General features: G+C 42.0%; 1 protein-coding gene across 3 annotated transcripts; it reads right to left on the reverse strand.

Moving 5' to 3' along the window:
• Positions 1 to 268: 268 nt before the first annotated feature.
• LOC114882647 (insulin-like growth factor-binding protein complex acid labile subunit) lies at positions 269 to 16,770 on the reverse strand. Of its 3 annotated transcripts, none has more exons than XM_029199538.2 (11): positions 16,420 to 16,770; positions 16,128 to 16,327; positions 13,905 to 14,074; positions 10,846 to 13,787; positions 7,840 to 8,008; positions 6,034 to 6,167; positions 5,365 to 5,626; positions 4,659 to 4,937; positions 4,336 to 4,581; positions 4,001 to 4,202; positions 269 to 2,772 (listed from the first exon to the last, which is right to left on the reverse strand). In XM_029199538.2, the coding sequence occupies exons 4-11, from the start codon at positions 11,235 to 11,237 to the stop codon at positions 2,555 to 2,557; spliced, it is 1,902 nt and encodes a 633-aa protein (XP_029055371.1). In that variant the 5' UTR covers positions 11,238 to 13,787; positions 13,905 to 14,074; positions 16,128 to 16,327; positions 16,420 to 16,770; the 3' UTR covers positions 269 to 2,554. The 3 variants fall into 3 exon arrangements, with proteins under 3 accessions (XP_029055371.1, XP_046141422.1, XP_029055387.1); XM_046285466.1 differs by lacking the exons at positions 16,128 to 16,327; positions 16,420 to 16,770 and adding an exon at positions 14,869 to 15,080 and having other exon boundaries at positions 10,846 to 11,241; positions 11,400 to 13,787; XM_029199554.2 differs by lacking the exons at positions 16,128 to 16,327; positions 16,420 to 16,770 and adding an exon at positions 14,869 to 15,083.
• Between the last annotated feature and the right edge of the window lie 231 nt (positions 16,771 to 17,001).

The raw sequence follows: 17,001 nt of genomic DNA on the forward strand, positions 1-17,001 counted from the left end.
ATATTCATCATTAGTATAGTCACTTTTTGATGTTATGTATCTATCATGCTGCACGTTTTAATGTATTATTTGCTTATAATTTTATTAAAGACACTAAACTGTTGATCACAGTAGATAAATTATTTAGATAATAGAATTATAAACACGCCTCCATGCGATCTCTATCTATATATGGCACCTACAGCGTGCGAGAATAAATTCTATGTAAGATAAGAGAAACGGTGAATTTATTTTGAACTGTTAATTTTTCTATAAATATTATCCAACATTTGATCAATTTCATTTTATTCCTTGCAAAACGTTTATAATTCATTTATTTAAAAACTTATAGCGGTAAATTACGTCGATGGTTAGTCCTAGCTAACGAAGCTAGCAGTCGGTATCAACAACTGTTCATAGAAAGATAAGTTAATGTATAAGTTAATGGTACGAACAGAGTTTTAATTTATTATTGCTAACGGTTTATTATGTATGCGTTGAAAGAAAAATTTTGAAAATGTAGCTTTTCGTTGATTATTTATTTAAAAATACAATTACGTGTCGATTCGGTAAATTATATCAAAATTGTTGCTGATTATCATTCTAACATGACGATAAAACTTTCTCACTGGATTTTACACGTCTTAGCGAGCTCTCTATTCGCGGTACATTAATTCAGAATATTAACGCGGCTACGTACGAAAATATTTGCGAACCTTACTCGTACATGAAAAAGGGCCAATTGATTATGTATGCGTAGAAGCACGTTGATAACAATTCATCCCTATTGGCACAAGTTAACGAGAGGGTCAATTGATCGCCCACTGCCAATCAGCTCGTATCGCGTACACAATGTAAGTTAACAGATTTCACTTACACTATTGACCCGGCCGATCGTTCGTTTACTCAATCATTCAGGAATTTAATTAAAGATCGAAATGTCGACGATGGCATTCGATGGTTTTACTAACATGTATTGTCCTTATTCGTCGCTTTTGATACAATTAACGCGTTGAACGCCATGGGGGTCACCGGTGACCGGCCCCGCAACTTACACACGCCTGAATAATTAAAAGAAAACAATAGAAAAACATTATTTTAACATCAATATCGCTAAGCTTCACGAATTAATATAAACATTAATATTGCTATGATACAAATAATGTGAAATGGCAAACAGAAAGTTTGAAATTTGAAAATTAATTATTACTATTCTTAGTAATTAGAGCTTTAATACGCTCCACAAAAATTGCTCAATTTCACTGTTGCGTTCAACGTATTAACGATACCTAACGAACGACTTAAGCATTCAATTTCAACTTTTTCATCCTCGATCTGAAACGAAATTCCGAATATCATTTAACATATTTAAACAAAGGCTTTTACGTATCATCTTAACTATACATGATCATTATTGCACGCTAGATTTCGGGGTGATATCATTTGATACTCGAACACGATAAATCAACGAACAATAAACAATACACCGCCTAAGCGTTACAAATAATACTTTGAAGCACGAATGATTAACCGTAGACTTCGAGTTAGATTAAAGGCGAATGTTAATCGATTTCGAATACCCCGACTATCCTTTCGTCTCTGCTATGTTGCTATAAAAACTATTTCAAAGGACGCTAACAGAAAAGATTAGACGGAAGTTCCGAATGATACATGCGAGAGGACAAACTAAAAAAAAAACAAAAAAAAAAAAACGAAAGGGACGTAAACGTGAACAGGGCATATGGCGTTAAAGAATTAGCGGGATTAATGACTATTTACAGCGTAACGATGTCGCCTATCGTAAAACAGAAACTTTTTAATAAATTTATTTTCGCGCGAGTAACGCCCCCTTTTTTTTTTTAGACGCGAATTGTATTTTTTTTTTTCAGTCCTTTATCACTCCTTCCGCGTCGTATCGTTCCTCGCGATGGAAAGAACCATACTCTCACGATACGTGATCTCGAAGCTCGATAAATAAATATCAATCTCGCATTACTTATTTAATCTATTACTACATAATTATCGATTAAAGACCGACGTCTAATCGCAAATGGTCAGCTGCTGTCCGATTGACGGATTAGTTGCGCGTGAAATTCTCGTCGATGTTCGATGGATGTTAATGAGCGAGCGGTATTGCGTATGTATGTATGCGCGATGGTGTACGTGTAGATCCACGTTATCCTATTATTATACAACGTTCATGTTTTTTTTTTTCTTTTTTCTTTCTTTCGTTAAGATTTTTGTCGCGAATGTTTCCAAGAATTCACGCAAGCGGTTTAGATTGAAACGAACTAAAACGCCCGTGTCGAAGTTGAAGCGAGGTTTGCCACCAAGATCTTACACCGGCCCCGAGTGCTGCACACACTTCCGGTCTACTTTGATCGACCCAACGGAACCGATGCTCGAACCGTGATCGTTTCTCACGTGTAGAGAACACCGTAGACTGGTTGGATCACCAATCGAATCATTCTCATATTTCCCCGTGGTTCGTCTTCCCGTTCCTTCGATTTTCCAACATTTTTTTCTTTTCCCATGAATCGATCGCGCCTCACGATCCTCCTCGACTGCCGGCCGACTACTCGAGGGTCGCGGCGAAGGAAACGTTCCCGCCGGATGCGGCCGCCGCGGCTGCCAACAACAGCGTCGGCGGTAACGGCGGAAGAGGCGACGTCTGTTCGGTAGGCGTCGCGGGGGTTGTAGGACAATTGTTCACCACTCCGTAGACCTTTGCGTGATTTACTTCGAGAGCTACCGTCAGATCCGCGAGTCCGGGATCGCACAACACTGGATTATCTGTAAAGAAGAAAAGAAAGAACATCGGATAATCGCAAAAGGAAAAACTTTTTTCTTTCGTACTCGTCGAGAAAGATACATGTATTTATATACATATATAGAGGTTTCCTGATGAAACAAATAAAAATGAATGTTTCTCGAACGAGAGAGATTATTGAACGGCTTAATCAGCGCGATGCATAAAATGTTTGTTTGCATCGATGACTGTCCGTATCGGCGATAAGAGGCCGTAAACATATACTTAATCGTGTCGTAGCGAATTCAATAACAAGCGAAGAAACGTGGATGGTCGCGAATCGTTGGACGGTGTTTCGCGAATACGAGGGCTCGTTCAATGAAAGTGTGAACGACGAACAGAGAAAAGAGAGTGAAAAGAAATGTAACGAAGCTGACCGAGATAACGGGATCGTACACGATAACGGAACCACGAAAAACCGTATATTTAACAGTAACAACAGCTAACGATCCGTCCTCGGTATACAATAAATAATAAAGAGATGGCGCCACGACGGGGGTTATCGCGTGAAATGTAACTCTTATAACAAAATAATGTACGGCTCGGAAGCCGAACGGAGCCAGCCACGTTATTATCAACCAGTAATTTATTTTCTGCCGCCACCGACCACTCTCATGACCCGTTCTCTCATTCTGTCTCATTCCTTCCTCAGCACCGCTGTCCTCGCGACACTTAACGACGTGTTTATTAATTACAAGCTGGCGCCCATTCAACGCGTCTGTGTCAGACAAAGATGTTATCCTTTGCGAGGGTGGAAAATGAAATCCGTCACGGATTTCAACCGTACCGTACGACTTTACATATGTATTTGCGCGGACCAGATTTCTTATTGCGATCCTTTCTTTTTCTTCCTGTGTTTTTCTGATCGTAATTTTGCTCGTGATAATTGTAAAGATTGGGGCCACGATTAAGTACACTATTTACATTACCGAAAGCCTCCAATTAACTCGCGTACCATGCCATCTTGTTTTTTCCATGAAAAATGAGACGATTACGTGTTGATCAAACACACCTGTGTTTGCAGGCGAAAAAATCGTTTCCGGTTCTTTTATCCTACGTTAAGCGCCTTTCGTTGGAATCGATAAGCTGTTGGTACTAATTAAAATTTCGTTTATTTCACAATCTTTACCTTATCGCTGGAGATTGCGAAATTTGCTGAAATTGTTTTCTTTTCTTTTTCATCGAGGACACGTTAAATATGTAATCGCTTACCTTGGAGGTATATACGAAGCACGTCCGGCACTCCGTGAACAGTACAACGCGTGTTCGCAACGAGTTCCGGCATGAGGGTCCGTATCCGATTTGCGCTGACGTCCGCCCAGCAGAGAACCGGGAAACCACGAAAGTCCCTTTCGGACAGTGTCACCAGACGGTTGTGCGATGCGTTTAACTCTTCCAGGGATGGAAGCCACGTCTACGATTAAAATTACGCTACGTTGTTATCGTGTACAGAAAATTCTTGGAGATGCGTCGTATAGGACGTACGGACTAGGAAGACAATTACTTCATTGAAACAGAATCGGATGCAATTAATTTGATTCGCATACCTCCGACGTGTCTTCGAGAGTGGTGAGCTCATTGTGAGAGAGATCGAGGACTTTGAGACCATCGAGACCTCGCAAATCGCGGGGTCCAATCGTTGGACCGAGCGCGTTGTGACTGAGATTCAGCCTCTGCAATTCTTTCATTCCGAGAAACAGCGAACCGTCTAAACTTCGTAGCTCGTTGTGCTGAAGCCGCATATCCTGAATGTTACCACCTGCCGTTTCCTCCCCTTCTTCTTCCACTAGATTCTAGAAACGTAAGGAAATTTAGAAAATTAACCGTTTACGATTTATACGATTAAGCGTATATGATATAATATCCGTACCTCGGACGGTGTCCTTCCTCTGTGAAGCTGACCGATTCTGTTATTCGAAAGATCGAGCAATCTCAGTTCGCGCAAACCGCGCAGCGACGCGAAAGAGAACTCTCGAAGCTCGTTGTGCGTCAAGTTCAAGCATTTCAGAGATCTGAGAGGATAAAGGACGCTGTTCCCTCCGCTTCCGTCGCCGTTACCGCCGTTCGAACCGCCCAACGATTTCAAAGAATTGTGTCCAAGTTCGAGGTCCTCCAACATCTCCGCTTCTACGAAATCTGCTTCTGTCAGCTGAAGGAAAACATTCTCTTTACTCCGTATTGTTGCGTTATCGTCGATTATTGTACGCGGGAAACCTTTGAAATCGACCGTTCGAGAAGATTTAATAAAACTAATCACGACCGAAGAGCATCGAACAGCCGTCGGTTTCAATAAAAATTGAACTCGACGCAAGGAAACGCGCGACATAGTAATTAGATTAGGATGCAGTAATTGACTTAATGCATGGAACACTGAACGAACGCCTCCGCGCGTTATCGTGCATCACGATCGTGCACTTGCACTTTACGCGGCTCTTTCATGAGCCGCGTTTGTGTGGGTATATCGACGTCAGATTTTTCGAGCAAATTGAATCTTATCGAAATTGATACACCGATAAATTTACATAATTATTCTACGCGAAGAGGAAAGTTAAACGAGTCGAATTGAATCGAATTACCTCCTGCAGGTCGTTATAAGAAAGTTCGAGAAATTTCAATCGTCGCGCCTTTTGCAGCGTGCCATCCAGGCTTCTTATCTTGTTGTGCTGCAGGAACAAAGTTTCCAAACGGTGTAGATAACGAAATTCCGCCGGCAGGTGCGTCAATTTATTATCCACGGCATAGAGCATTTTCAAGTTGTGCCCAGAGGACGGTAGTTCACCGTCCAAGGATGTCAGCTCGTTGGCGTTAATTAGCAACCACTCCAACTGATTCAGATCCCTGGAACAATATTTCAGTCACTCGTTTGTACGACAAAAATCACCCGTTCGATCGTATCCGTTTGACACGAATTCTTGCGATGCTCCGTCGAACGAATTATTGGAAAATTTCTTTTTCAATACCGATTGAAGATCGAGAAAAGATAGAAAATGAAACGTATAAATTTGAAGCGCGTGACTGGATCGGCGAGCTTAATTGTTCTCTCCTCTGTCTATATAATCTGCGTGCACGTTTACTTAATCATCTTCGGCCGAGTCCGAGGAACTACTCGTTGCATCAACGATGAATAGAGCCAATTAAATAACAGCCACTGTCGTAACGGTAAACAGGATGTCCGATACACGTTCCAGGAGCTTCGCGAATGAACGTTAATTTTCGTTTTGCCAGTAATGAAGAAAGTGGCGTACCGTAATGTTCGATTCAGGCTTTGCAAGTGATTGCGGCCGACGTGAAGGTGCTTCACCAACGGCGGTAACGAGCCAGGTACCATTTCGGAAATCGCATTTCCGGCCATCGACAGATGCTGCAACGTCGGGTTGTACTGAAAAATCATACAGTAAAAAGTGCATTTCGAGAACACGCGTTCCATCGATTTTTTATAAAATCTTGAAATAAGAATTTCTACACTCTACAGGAGTATGTTTGCCTTTTGGTGTTTCGGTTCTACGATTGATTCGCGCAGGGGAAACGAGAGAAAAAGAAACGAGGCAGCGGTTTAAAGAGATCGTATTTATCAGCGTCGGCAAAACGCGATTAAACACGAGGACACGCTCGACGATTAATGAAAAAACATCGGTTGTACGATAACTCGGTGTGTACTGATTATCGAAGCAACTTTATTATACGGAATATGGAAAATCCGCGTTTACGAGAGAACTAGAAACACTTCGCGGGGACTCTCGTTTAGAAACCGATCAATTCGTATCAACGTCTGCTGACTACTCCGTGATAAACACTTTTTTTCGCGATAATTAGCAACATTGACACGATATTATTACATCAGAGCCGTCTGGTTGTATTTTTCTTTTTCTTACGCAAGTGTGCAAAGCTGAAGTATCGTACCACGAGTAAGGAAAATGCAATATACACGCGAGATACGCGACGAATTTGATTTCACCTTAGTCAATCCAAAGTTGGCGCCCGTTCATTTTTATCAAACTTTCAAGATTACGTACAACAAAGAGAGAGAGAGAGAGAGAGAGAGAGAGAGAGAGGAAAAAAAAGAAAATTTTCACGTCATACGAAGCTTTTACATATAGACGCGAACGTCGTCGAAGGAACCGTTGAATCTAATCTGATTGACGTCCAGCAGCGCGTCGAATAAGATCATCCGGCGGGATCGGATCGAAAATTGCGATTAGGTTTCTCCCGTATTTCTATTGTTTTTTATCGCCCGAAACGTGTGGTAAACAGCACGAGGCAGGGGTGAAAAAGAATTCTCGTAAGTAGCACGAATCGTCTGGAGAACGATCGGCGGACAATTCCCTGCACGTGGCCCGTCACGTGCGCGACAAGCGCCAGGCAAACCCCACCAACAGAAGACTCCGCCTGTGTCCTCTTCTCTTCGAGATGAATTGTTCGTTCATACGCCGGTTACATTGTCGGATCACGTGTAACGCGAGACGTGTTCGGACCGAAGGAAAGACGTGGAATTTCATTTCCGAAGAACGTGAATGAACCGCGACTCTGTTATTGCATTACGGAGTGAGTCACCTAAGAGAGCGCTCCGATTAATTATCGCAAAAATTGAAAAACAAAAAGAGGAAAAAGAAACTTCACCGTTAATTCGGTGAATTTTTACAAAATACTGAAGTTACTTTAATCGTAGGACCTTAGGATTCGGGGCAACGGAGCGGACGATTCGTGCATTCGAAAAGTTACTCGCTGCAAATGAGATTAGATTTAATCAGTCCGATAAATGCATATCTTGAAAGCAGTCAGCACTAAAACGGTCAAGAAAGGTTACATCAACGTTCGTAATTGATCGTCATTAATGGCGCGTTCATATTTTTCCTGTTTACGAAGCTGCGCGATCGGTTCGTCCCGTTTTTCCGCGCGCGTTTTTCCCCGCTATTTCGAAAAGGTGTACGCGTCAGAGGATAATGATTACGATTATCCTTAGCGTTAGACGAGGTAGCTTCGAATCAATCGAATAAACGAGAACACAAGGTATCTGTAATTCATTAGGTTTCGCTGAAGGAAATTATGCATACCTTAAAGTCATCCGAGTCTATACGGCTTATCCGATTTCTGCTGAGATCTAGGGTTCTCAACAGGGACAGATGCGAGAGAATATGCCTCGGTATGGATGGTACCTCGTTATCCGCGAGACTAAGATATTGCGTTCTTCCCAACCCCGCGAAAACTTCACCGTCTACGAACCTATAAAACATCAATTCGCTCTTTATTTCTCTCGTTCGATGTACGAGTAAACGTAATTAAACCTTGTTACGCTCAACGTCCGTCTCGAACGACGACAACGGGACGGTTATCCGTCGTGAAGTGACAACTGTTTAAATTAAATAAGAACGCGTCGAATGAATGAATTTTTTGTGCGAGAAATATCGAGTTAATTAATATAATCAAAAAAAAAAAAAAAAAAAACAACAAGACATTGGATTCTTTTTTTGCAGACGTTCGCTCTGCAGAGATTTCGTTGAAACATTCTTTGCAAATACAGATTACGATCGAATTTTTTCGATGAAAATTCACTTGTTTTCTGTCCTCGAAAAATTTAGAATGTCATCAGTCGATAGAATTATCTTCCTCTGTAAGCGAACACATGTGGCCCTTGTAAACACATGGCTAACGAGCGATACACAATTCCCAATTATCAAAAGTGAAACCAAGTTATCGCTCATTGTCCTAGTCACGGACCATCGAGGACAAAACATCATTTTTATTCCTGACGCTTCGAGAAAAGGCAGAAAGGATTAAACGAATATCAAAGTACATCTCGTAATTTTATTTCACTATTGAATAATCGGCTTATCGATGTTTGATAATTAGTCCGACTTAATTACGTCATTACGTTGGTACAACTGATGTGTATGTGTATTCCTCGAAATTAGAAATTAGATAATTCGTAAGAAGCCTGGCACAGGATTTTCATTCTTCTTTCTTTCACGAAACGATCGATGCAAAGTCGTCGGAGATGAGCGTTAATTAAAACGTGACGTTCGATCGAAATTCACCGATGTGCTCAGCCGTCTGTAATGGTGCAAATCTTTATCGCGATACCGTTGAGAGAAATGGACCAATGAAACGTCTAAAACACGGCCGACGCACGGTCATTATCTTTCGATTATTCACATAACGTTGGCTCACAGCATTTCGTTATTTAATTATTCCGAAATGATAAGCGCAGGGCTTCTTGATAACTCGTTCGAAGAGGTCAGGCACGATTAAGATTTCATTCTCGCCTTCGTCTTTCTATCTTTCTCTCTCTTTTTCGCGAGAAGACGCATTCTCGATGATTGTTCGTTCCCCAAGGACTTTCGTTTTCTCTCGTTAAGTACACGATGTATCAGGGTAATCAAGGAAGACCAGTATTCGTCCTTTGTGTTGTTCGTAGGAACAGGACATTTCTGTTTAGTTGGAAACGAGAAAACTCGTGAGTTTCTGTAAGCAAAATCTGTGATCGATGAATAAACGTTGAATGGTAAGATTTTATCGATACCGTCGATCCATTATGATTGATGTTTTCCTGTTTTTTTTTTTCTTGTACAGATAAATCATCGTCGAATGATTTCGTAAGAAATCTGTCGTGGCACATGCATTTCGATCATCCTCATTTCATACAAATATATAATTCCTAATGATATTTGTTACATTAATTGGATACAATGTGACGATATCTGAATTCACAAATTTCACTTCTCGTACACTATCGTCGTATTATTTAATATTTTATCGGTGGTAGTGTTAAAATATATGAAAGCAAATAGTATGTTTCGAAGATAAATGAGGACAAAGATTACAGTAATTATTTTCGATAGCACTATACACTATACACGTGCATTAGAATTAATATGTAAATCGAAGGACGCTAAATCGAGGTGTAAGGATATCGAAATGCATCCGTCTACCTTGGGAAACGTTTTCTCTCAGTTTCGATTAGCAACAATTTTTTACCGTCACGCGTTACGCATAGTTGACGGTTTGCAAAATAACGAAACTAATCAGAGCTGTTTCTTTGTTACATGTAAACATCTTTATTCAATGCTCGCAGCATCAGACGATGACCTTTCGTAAAGATATTGTCATTCGTATCAATGCATATGATGCATTTACACGCATCCTCTTCTATGAGCCTTGAATGGCGAACATTTGCATAGAAATACCTGCTTTCCATTGCTTTACATTTTTTCTCCTTTATCTCATATCACTGGTCTCCTCCTTTTTCTTCTATTCTTTTTTTTTTTTCTTCTCTTTTGTTTGCATCTCGTTTCTATTTTACAATTTACGATATTTCGCCAGTGACTATCTGTAGTCACTGATTTCGCTGATGTTTCGTCACAGACGAACTAATGTGTAGTCAGACACGTACTACGAAGCTAAGGCAACATAATAAATCGTATAACATTCAAGTTTCATTGATCGATTAACTAATATTCATAAACTATTGCCATCGTTGTTTTTCATGTTTAAATTTCATTAAAACGAGATGTACTTTGATCTAACGATCGTAAATTGAACAAATTATACTACCAGAATTATACTAAAGAAATAAAAAAATAAAAAAGAAATTTGTGTTAAAAGTAAGGCGAAGGTGAAGAATGCTTAAAAAATTTCTAGAAACGCGATACTTTGTCGACCAAACGTATACGCGTGGTTAGAGTAAGCGTGGCACTGATATCGCTTAACCACGCGTCATTATCATCGTCACACGATTTTCTTCATCAACACCGCGACAACTCGAAGAATTTCCTCGGTTTTACGTCTTCCACGAAATGATCGAGGAAGATTCCTTGAACCAGCGAGGTCGATCGTAAGCGAAAGTATTCATTCTACCACATTCACTGAGCGCTTTGTTTAAAAGCAATCAAATCGAGTCATAAACGTTTAGATTCCTACGCCGCCGTACGGCGAAGCGAAACCCGCGTTCTAATTGCTTTCAATTTCAATTTGAAACAAGAAAAAGAAAAGAGAAACATGTGTGATCTAATTAATAGACTCGAAGGCCCGATTTGATTCGATGCATGTAAACTTACACTCACCCTAGATGATCGTGATTCAGTTCGAGCCTGGTGATGGACATCCGTAGCTCTTTAAAGTCGTGCCGTGATATGTCACGCAGATTCGAATGGGAGACCCGCAATGTGATCTGTTGTTCAGCGGTGAATTTACCCCTTAACGCACCTGCCACTTGCTCGAACGAATCCATCCGTTCGCACACGACCTCGATTCGTTCCCCGTGTCCGTGGTGGCCGGCATTGTTCCCGGTATTCACGACGGCGGTCGCTACCGCGACAGCCGTTTGTGCCGGGTTGATCACGGAAGTGGAGAACTCCTCCTGCCGGCAGGTGCACGGGCTTATCTCACGTCGAACAGCGCAATGAAGGCTGGTGCTGGCCGCCAAGCCGAGTAGCGTGTAAAGCAGCCCCGACATCGTTCTACGACACGTTAGAACGCGATCCTGCTAATCACCATCCAAACGGCCCAATAGAAAGATCCGCGCTCTTCAACGGAGGTGATCTTTCCACGGTCCGCACGGACCATGCGCACCCCCTCGATACCAACCAACCCCTTCTATCCCACCACTCACGCTTACCACTCAGCCGTTCCTCTCTTAAGTCACAAAACACGATAGGCAATAATCACTCGATGATCAAAATCTTTTTCACTGATAGGTATACAAGATACGTCCCAGAGGAGTGGAAACCTTTCACCCGGATAGTCCAACAACTCTCTTCTTTTTTTTAAAGAATCATAAGCATCGCCATGCGAATGCAATCAATGTCAAACGTTAAGAGATAAGAGGTAAGGGTTGAAACGGTCCGTTACTGGTAGCTGCTAGTAAGAGTGTTGCAAACGATACTCGGTCACACTGTGTTCGTCGACGCAAACTCTAGACTGACACTGGTCCGAGTACGACTGACAGCTACGTATTATCTATACTGTCGCGATCCACACCCCGCCGGGGTATATGTATATATACATATATATATATATATATATATGTAAGTATATTCACTGGCTGAAACGCGGGTGAAAGCTGGCTGCTGTGTATCTATCTCCGTTTTTCTCTGTTTCTTTTTCTCGTTCGTGCCGGACACGAAGGAGGCTTATCGTCGCCAATGGGCCCTCCTCTTGGCGCCACGAACGCGGCAACGGCATTAAGCCGCGGCGCGCCGCGCGAGACTTACTTATAGTCGTGCGGTGGCGCGGCGCCGCGCCTCCGGCACGGACTTCAACTTTTCTTGGGACTCGTACATTATGTGTGCCTCCGGTCCGTACCGGAGTATCTTTTCTTTTGCCCGTTTCTCGCTTCCCTCTGGTTCGTTTCTTGTTTGTCGGTCAGCGTCGATTTAATTATCACGTTTGGTCCGTTCGTTTCGCTGGGACCAGTAGCCCGTTTCAGCTTGCCGCGTGAAACGAATCCGCGTTTGCTCCCTTCTTTTGATCGCCCGGCTCCTGACGATCGTCGCATCTCCGAGTAGGGGTACACGAGATAACGTGGCTCGTCTGTGAGTTATGATGGATCGTTTAAAACGATCCACAAGCTTAACTTAAACTCGATCGTTTTTTCTTGTACGTACGAATTCGTCCACCACTGACAGCGGATCGTTTAGGTCGCAGTGGAAGATATTCTTCTCGACAAAGGCGCCATACGCGACTAGCGTGAACGTTTTCACGCAACACAGGAATAAGTCCATCAATCGTTCGGTGCCGGCGCACTGCATACGCGAAGGCGGTGTTTGCACCGATAAGAAGAGCATTGCTCAACTTTTGACCTTTGCTTAGTCGCTCCGGGGTCCGCAGGCTGAAAGAAAATACCAGATAATTCGCTGGTAGGTCCCTCTCTTTCTTTTTCACTCTTTTCCTTACCCTCTCTCCGACACTTCTGCTAGTTTATCTCACTCCCTCTCTCTGTCTCTTCCATTTCCCCTTCCTCAGTTGCAGCAGCTAATAGACACGTATGTGACCGACACTCGGATCTCGTAAACGACTGATACCTTGAAAGCAAAGTCGCATCGTACTGTATCTTGATGATTATTTAACAATCAAAGGCGGGAGAAAATGCGTAATATCGGGTAAGTTTCGAGTAACCCACGCGTTTATCGTTCCATGAATATCGATACTGTCAATTATCCCAGATGCACCCCGTTTGTTAAATCACCAATCCCGTATCACGTGCCGTCACGTGTCTTCGTAGTTGTTGGAACGATGTACAAACGAGGTACCGTTTCATTGCGACGCATTATTTTGATGGACTGCTGATCTTACACCACTTCTCTATTATTATCAGACATCTTTCTTTTTTTCCACTCGACCCTCTCTCTTAGCACCGGATCATCGGTCACCCTTTTCTTTGGTTCACACTTTGGAACGAGACTATCCGCTGTAGGTATCTGAAGAGAGGGGACGTAGAGAATGAATTTCGAGGTGGGCGAACGGTTGAGAATGCTACTGGAATGTTGATTCTATCGAACCAATGATCAGTCTCCTCTGGTATCTGTCATCATTTTCATTGTTGTGATTATTGCGATTATTCTAATTGTTTTCGCCGTCGAGATGGACTTTGTAGTGGACGAACCATCAAAAACGCTGTTGGAATGTTGATTTGATGTTTTCCATCCTCGTGTCGTCGTTCTAGTTGCCATCGTCGTTTTATTTACCGTGCTTACTGGTCCATACGGCTGTGGGTACCGTGTACGAGCACGAAGAAAGAGGCTGATGATTTAGGTGGGTGTCGCGTCGATACGCATGCCTCGGTACACAGCTCTTACACGATGTTTGACACGATTCACGCTCCTCCTGGCACGATGCAATTATCTCAGGTAGAGTTAACGCGTTGTCAATTCATGCGACAGCGTCCCCGTTATTCTTCGCAAGTTATTACGTTCGTCGCGGCTACCAAGTTCAATGTTTCCTTTTTACCCTCATTTTATTTCTCCTTTTCGAAGTTTCCTGAAACAAGGACTTCTTCGCGTAGACTCTACGCAATTTACTCATTAATATGCAATTAATATTGATTACGGGGTCGTTGGAATCATAAGTGCTCTTTCAACGCTCTCTTTCGTTCATTGTAAACTGATACAGATTAATTACTGACCTCGATGATCGGACGTTCGCTTCGTGGATCATTGAAGCGAAAGCAAATATTTTATGGGTATACGTCGTATTTTCTCTGACTGATTTCTATGCGTTACTCCCCGCCAACGCCGACAAGAATGATTCTGCTCGTTCCCATTAATTGAACGTGTTAATTGGATCTTGCTTTGACTGTAAAGAAAAGAAAAAAAAAATAAATATATATATATATATATATACTTTAATGAGTTACGCGGAACGCAGAGAGGGGAAGATATTTTTTTTTTAAACGTTTTCGTTCAAAGTCCCTGAAACGAAAGTACGGGACGGTGGTCGCGATAGCTAATCAAGACGATACGTTTCGTTGTCAGTGTGCGACACGATTGCTTGGATACGGGTGTATTCTCTTCTGGTGAACAGTTTGATCCGAAATACGATTGCCGGTCAATCTACAGCAGTAGAAACCGGTCATCTTACCGCGTACCGATGGCATGCAAACGGGCCGAGGACAAATCGGTGTCTTGCCTCCCCACGGATGGCAAATTTGGGATCCGTGACCGCTCTTAATATCGGCGCGGTACTGGGGTGAGGGAGAACAAGGCACGAGCTGCGGAGGGATTAACTCGATGTGTTAGTTAACGAATGCGAGAATGCGGCCTGGCGCCAACGCACACATTCGCGCTCGACGTGTCACGCACTCGTCCGCTATCGGCCTCGGTATTGGTTTATCCCTCCTCCCAGCTTCCCTGGATCTCGGGCTGTTGCATAGCTTCGAGACACGCACGCGAACTCCTCGTTTTCTTGTCGGAAAAGAGGAACGACGGGAAGGAAGAAAGAGGATGCGAAAAGGAGGCAGAAGCCAGTAGCAGTTTAGAGGATATAAAAGTATTAAGGTAGCGAGTGATGGTCAAAGCTAAACAGGATTTTCAAATTCTTCGGAGGATTTATCCCGAAATCACTACGCGGAAAAATTTTGTCTCGAATACCTATATTCCGATCGTTTCCAATCCATCAGTTGAAACGGCTATTAATTAAGCTGATAATCCGGAAATCGTAGAGTAATATAGGTACCGATAATAGCGAAAACTTTCTTCGGCCTTTTTCATTATTTTCACAGACCATCTCGGTACGTTTGATATCCTGCATCTTTGCTTCCCTTTTCATCCTGTCATTATTGTCCGTAATAAAGGAAACCGAGCGAACTGAGCCTACGCTAAAAACTAAGATAAGTTAAGTGTCTACTAGCCGGCAAGACTGCAAAGCATGTTAAATCGAGACAGCTACATCATTACGAAGCTACAACTCTGGCTGGCGCCTCTCTATTTCTTGTTCCATAGGACCAAGATGTAACCCCTTACTTTTTCTCTCGGTACATTAATACAGCGATCTTCATCCTTCAAATGTTATCCGTCTTCATCCCGGCATAGGATTAATGTTAAGACGTTCGTTACCAATCATCGCGTATAACTGACGCTTCGATTTCTTATGAAATAACAATATTACAGGTGTCTGGCGACCTTGAGTATTTTATTCCATATGCATTCAAAGCAAATTAAATTCATTTCGAACTGTAACGCAAATGAGTGCTATTGAAGGTGATAATAATTAAAATGATATCAATGTCGATCTTACCAACGTCCTTACTATGATCTAATAAGATGTAAACAAGATGCACTAGTAATATCGTTGCTTATCAAGATCAAGCCTATAAAAGAGCCGCATCGTATTCACGAGGAGAGTGTTTGACTGAAAATACAAATGTAGAAAGCAGCGGAGTAATTGTACAGTGAGAGGCAAAAGTAAATAGACACTGTTCAAAATAGAATACTTCGGTTAAAATTGGACTAAATAACTTGAGGTTTTTTGAGAAACTATAAAAATTAATTCACTAAAATTTTCATCGTTTTAAAAAAGTACAATTTGTTGAAATCGTGAAAAAAAAGAACTTGGATGAAAAGTCGCGATTTTCGGAAATTTTAAATGCGTTGACCGATGTCGATGAAATTTTCAGGATACACATAACTTATCTGAATCTACGAAAGAGCTATTTTAAATTTTCATTATAGACTCAACAAATTGTAATTTTTTAAAACGATGAAAATTAATTTTTATAGCTTCTCAAAAAACCTCATGTTATTTAGTCGAATTTTAACCGAGGTATTCTATTTTGAACAGTGTCTACTTACTTTTGCCTCTCACTGTATGTACCGCATACGAAGTAAATCACGGCTAGCGTAAATCTTACATTTTTCAAGAATGTTGAGAGCCCCTGGCTATGTGTGTTTATGATGGGATTTAAAGGAGCATCTCTCTTTCCTTCCTCCGACACGGCCACGGGTGAATCTCTTGGTTTTTCACTTCTATCAGTCTTATTGGGCCTTTTTCTGCTCGGACGCCAGGGCGCCGGGACCCGCTACGGTATGAGACGGGACGCGCCGTCACTTCCTGCATACAAAACTGATGCACCATTAACATTCTTCTGCGGTGCACGATCGGCCGGTATTATCTTCTACCGATATATAACCATGTACACGTACATACTCATACAAAGAAACTCGTGTACTCGCATACCCGCGTGGCTCAGTCGATGCCCTAATCTGAATAATGCGATCGGCCTGCCATGAGTCTTCTCTGCTTCTCTTTTTCATCTTCGTACGGATCACGCGATGTCCATGGCAAGTCGATGCCTGGATTTTTGATTATGTTCCTTGCTGCTGTTCGAATCATCGATGGTACGTCTGCGACAAGGTAAATGTGTTTTCACGTTTCTCACCCCCCTCGACTTCGACGCTTCAAAGTAACACCTTTAACCTTAGGAAGACGGGAGGGGGGGCCACGGCGAACCAGGTATATGAAAAACATTGAAAATTGATTACTTTTCTAAAAAATTATTTATTTTCCTAGATTTCCTAGAGATTAGTGTTGAAAAAATGACCTTGGTTTAATAAACAATCGTCCTGCACGAGACTCCGTTCTTCTAAGGTTAAGATGAATTTGTATTGTATACTTGGGAGATTTAACCGATATGGCGTTTCTTTTTTACTTCTAACCCTCTTTTTCCACACGTTATTTGAAATTTAGATTCCAAGTATTCATTGCATTCATAGTATAATGTTGCC

This window comes from Osmia bicornis, chromosome 4, assembly GCF_907164935.1.
Source record: "Osmia bicornis bicornis chromosome 4, iOsmBic2.1, whole genome shotgun sequence".
NCBI lineage: Eukaryota > Metazoa > Arthropoda > Insecta > Hymenoptera > Megachilidae > Osmia > Osmia bicornis.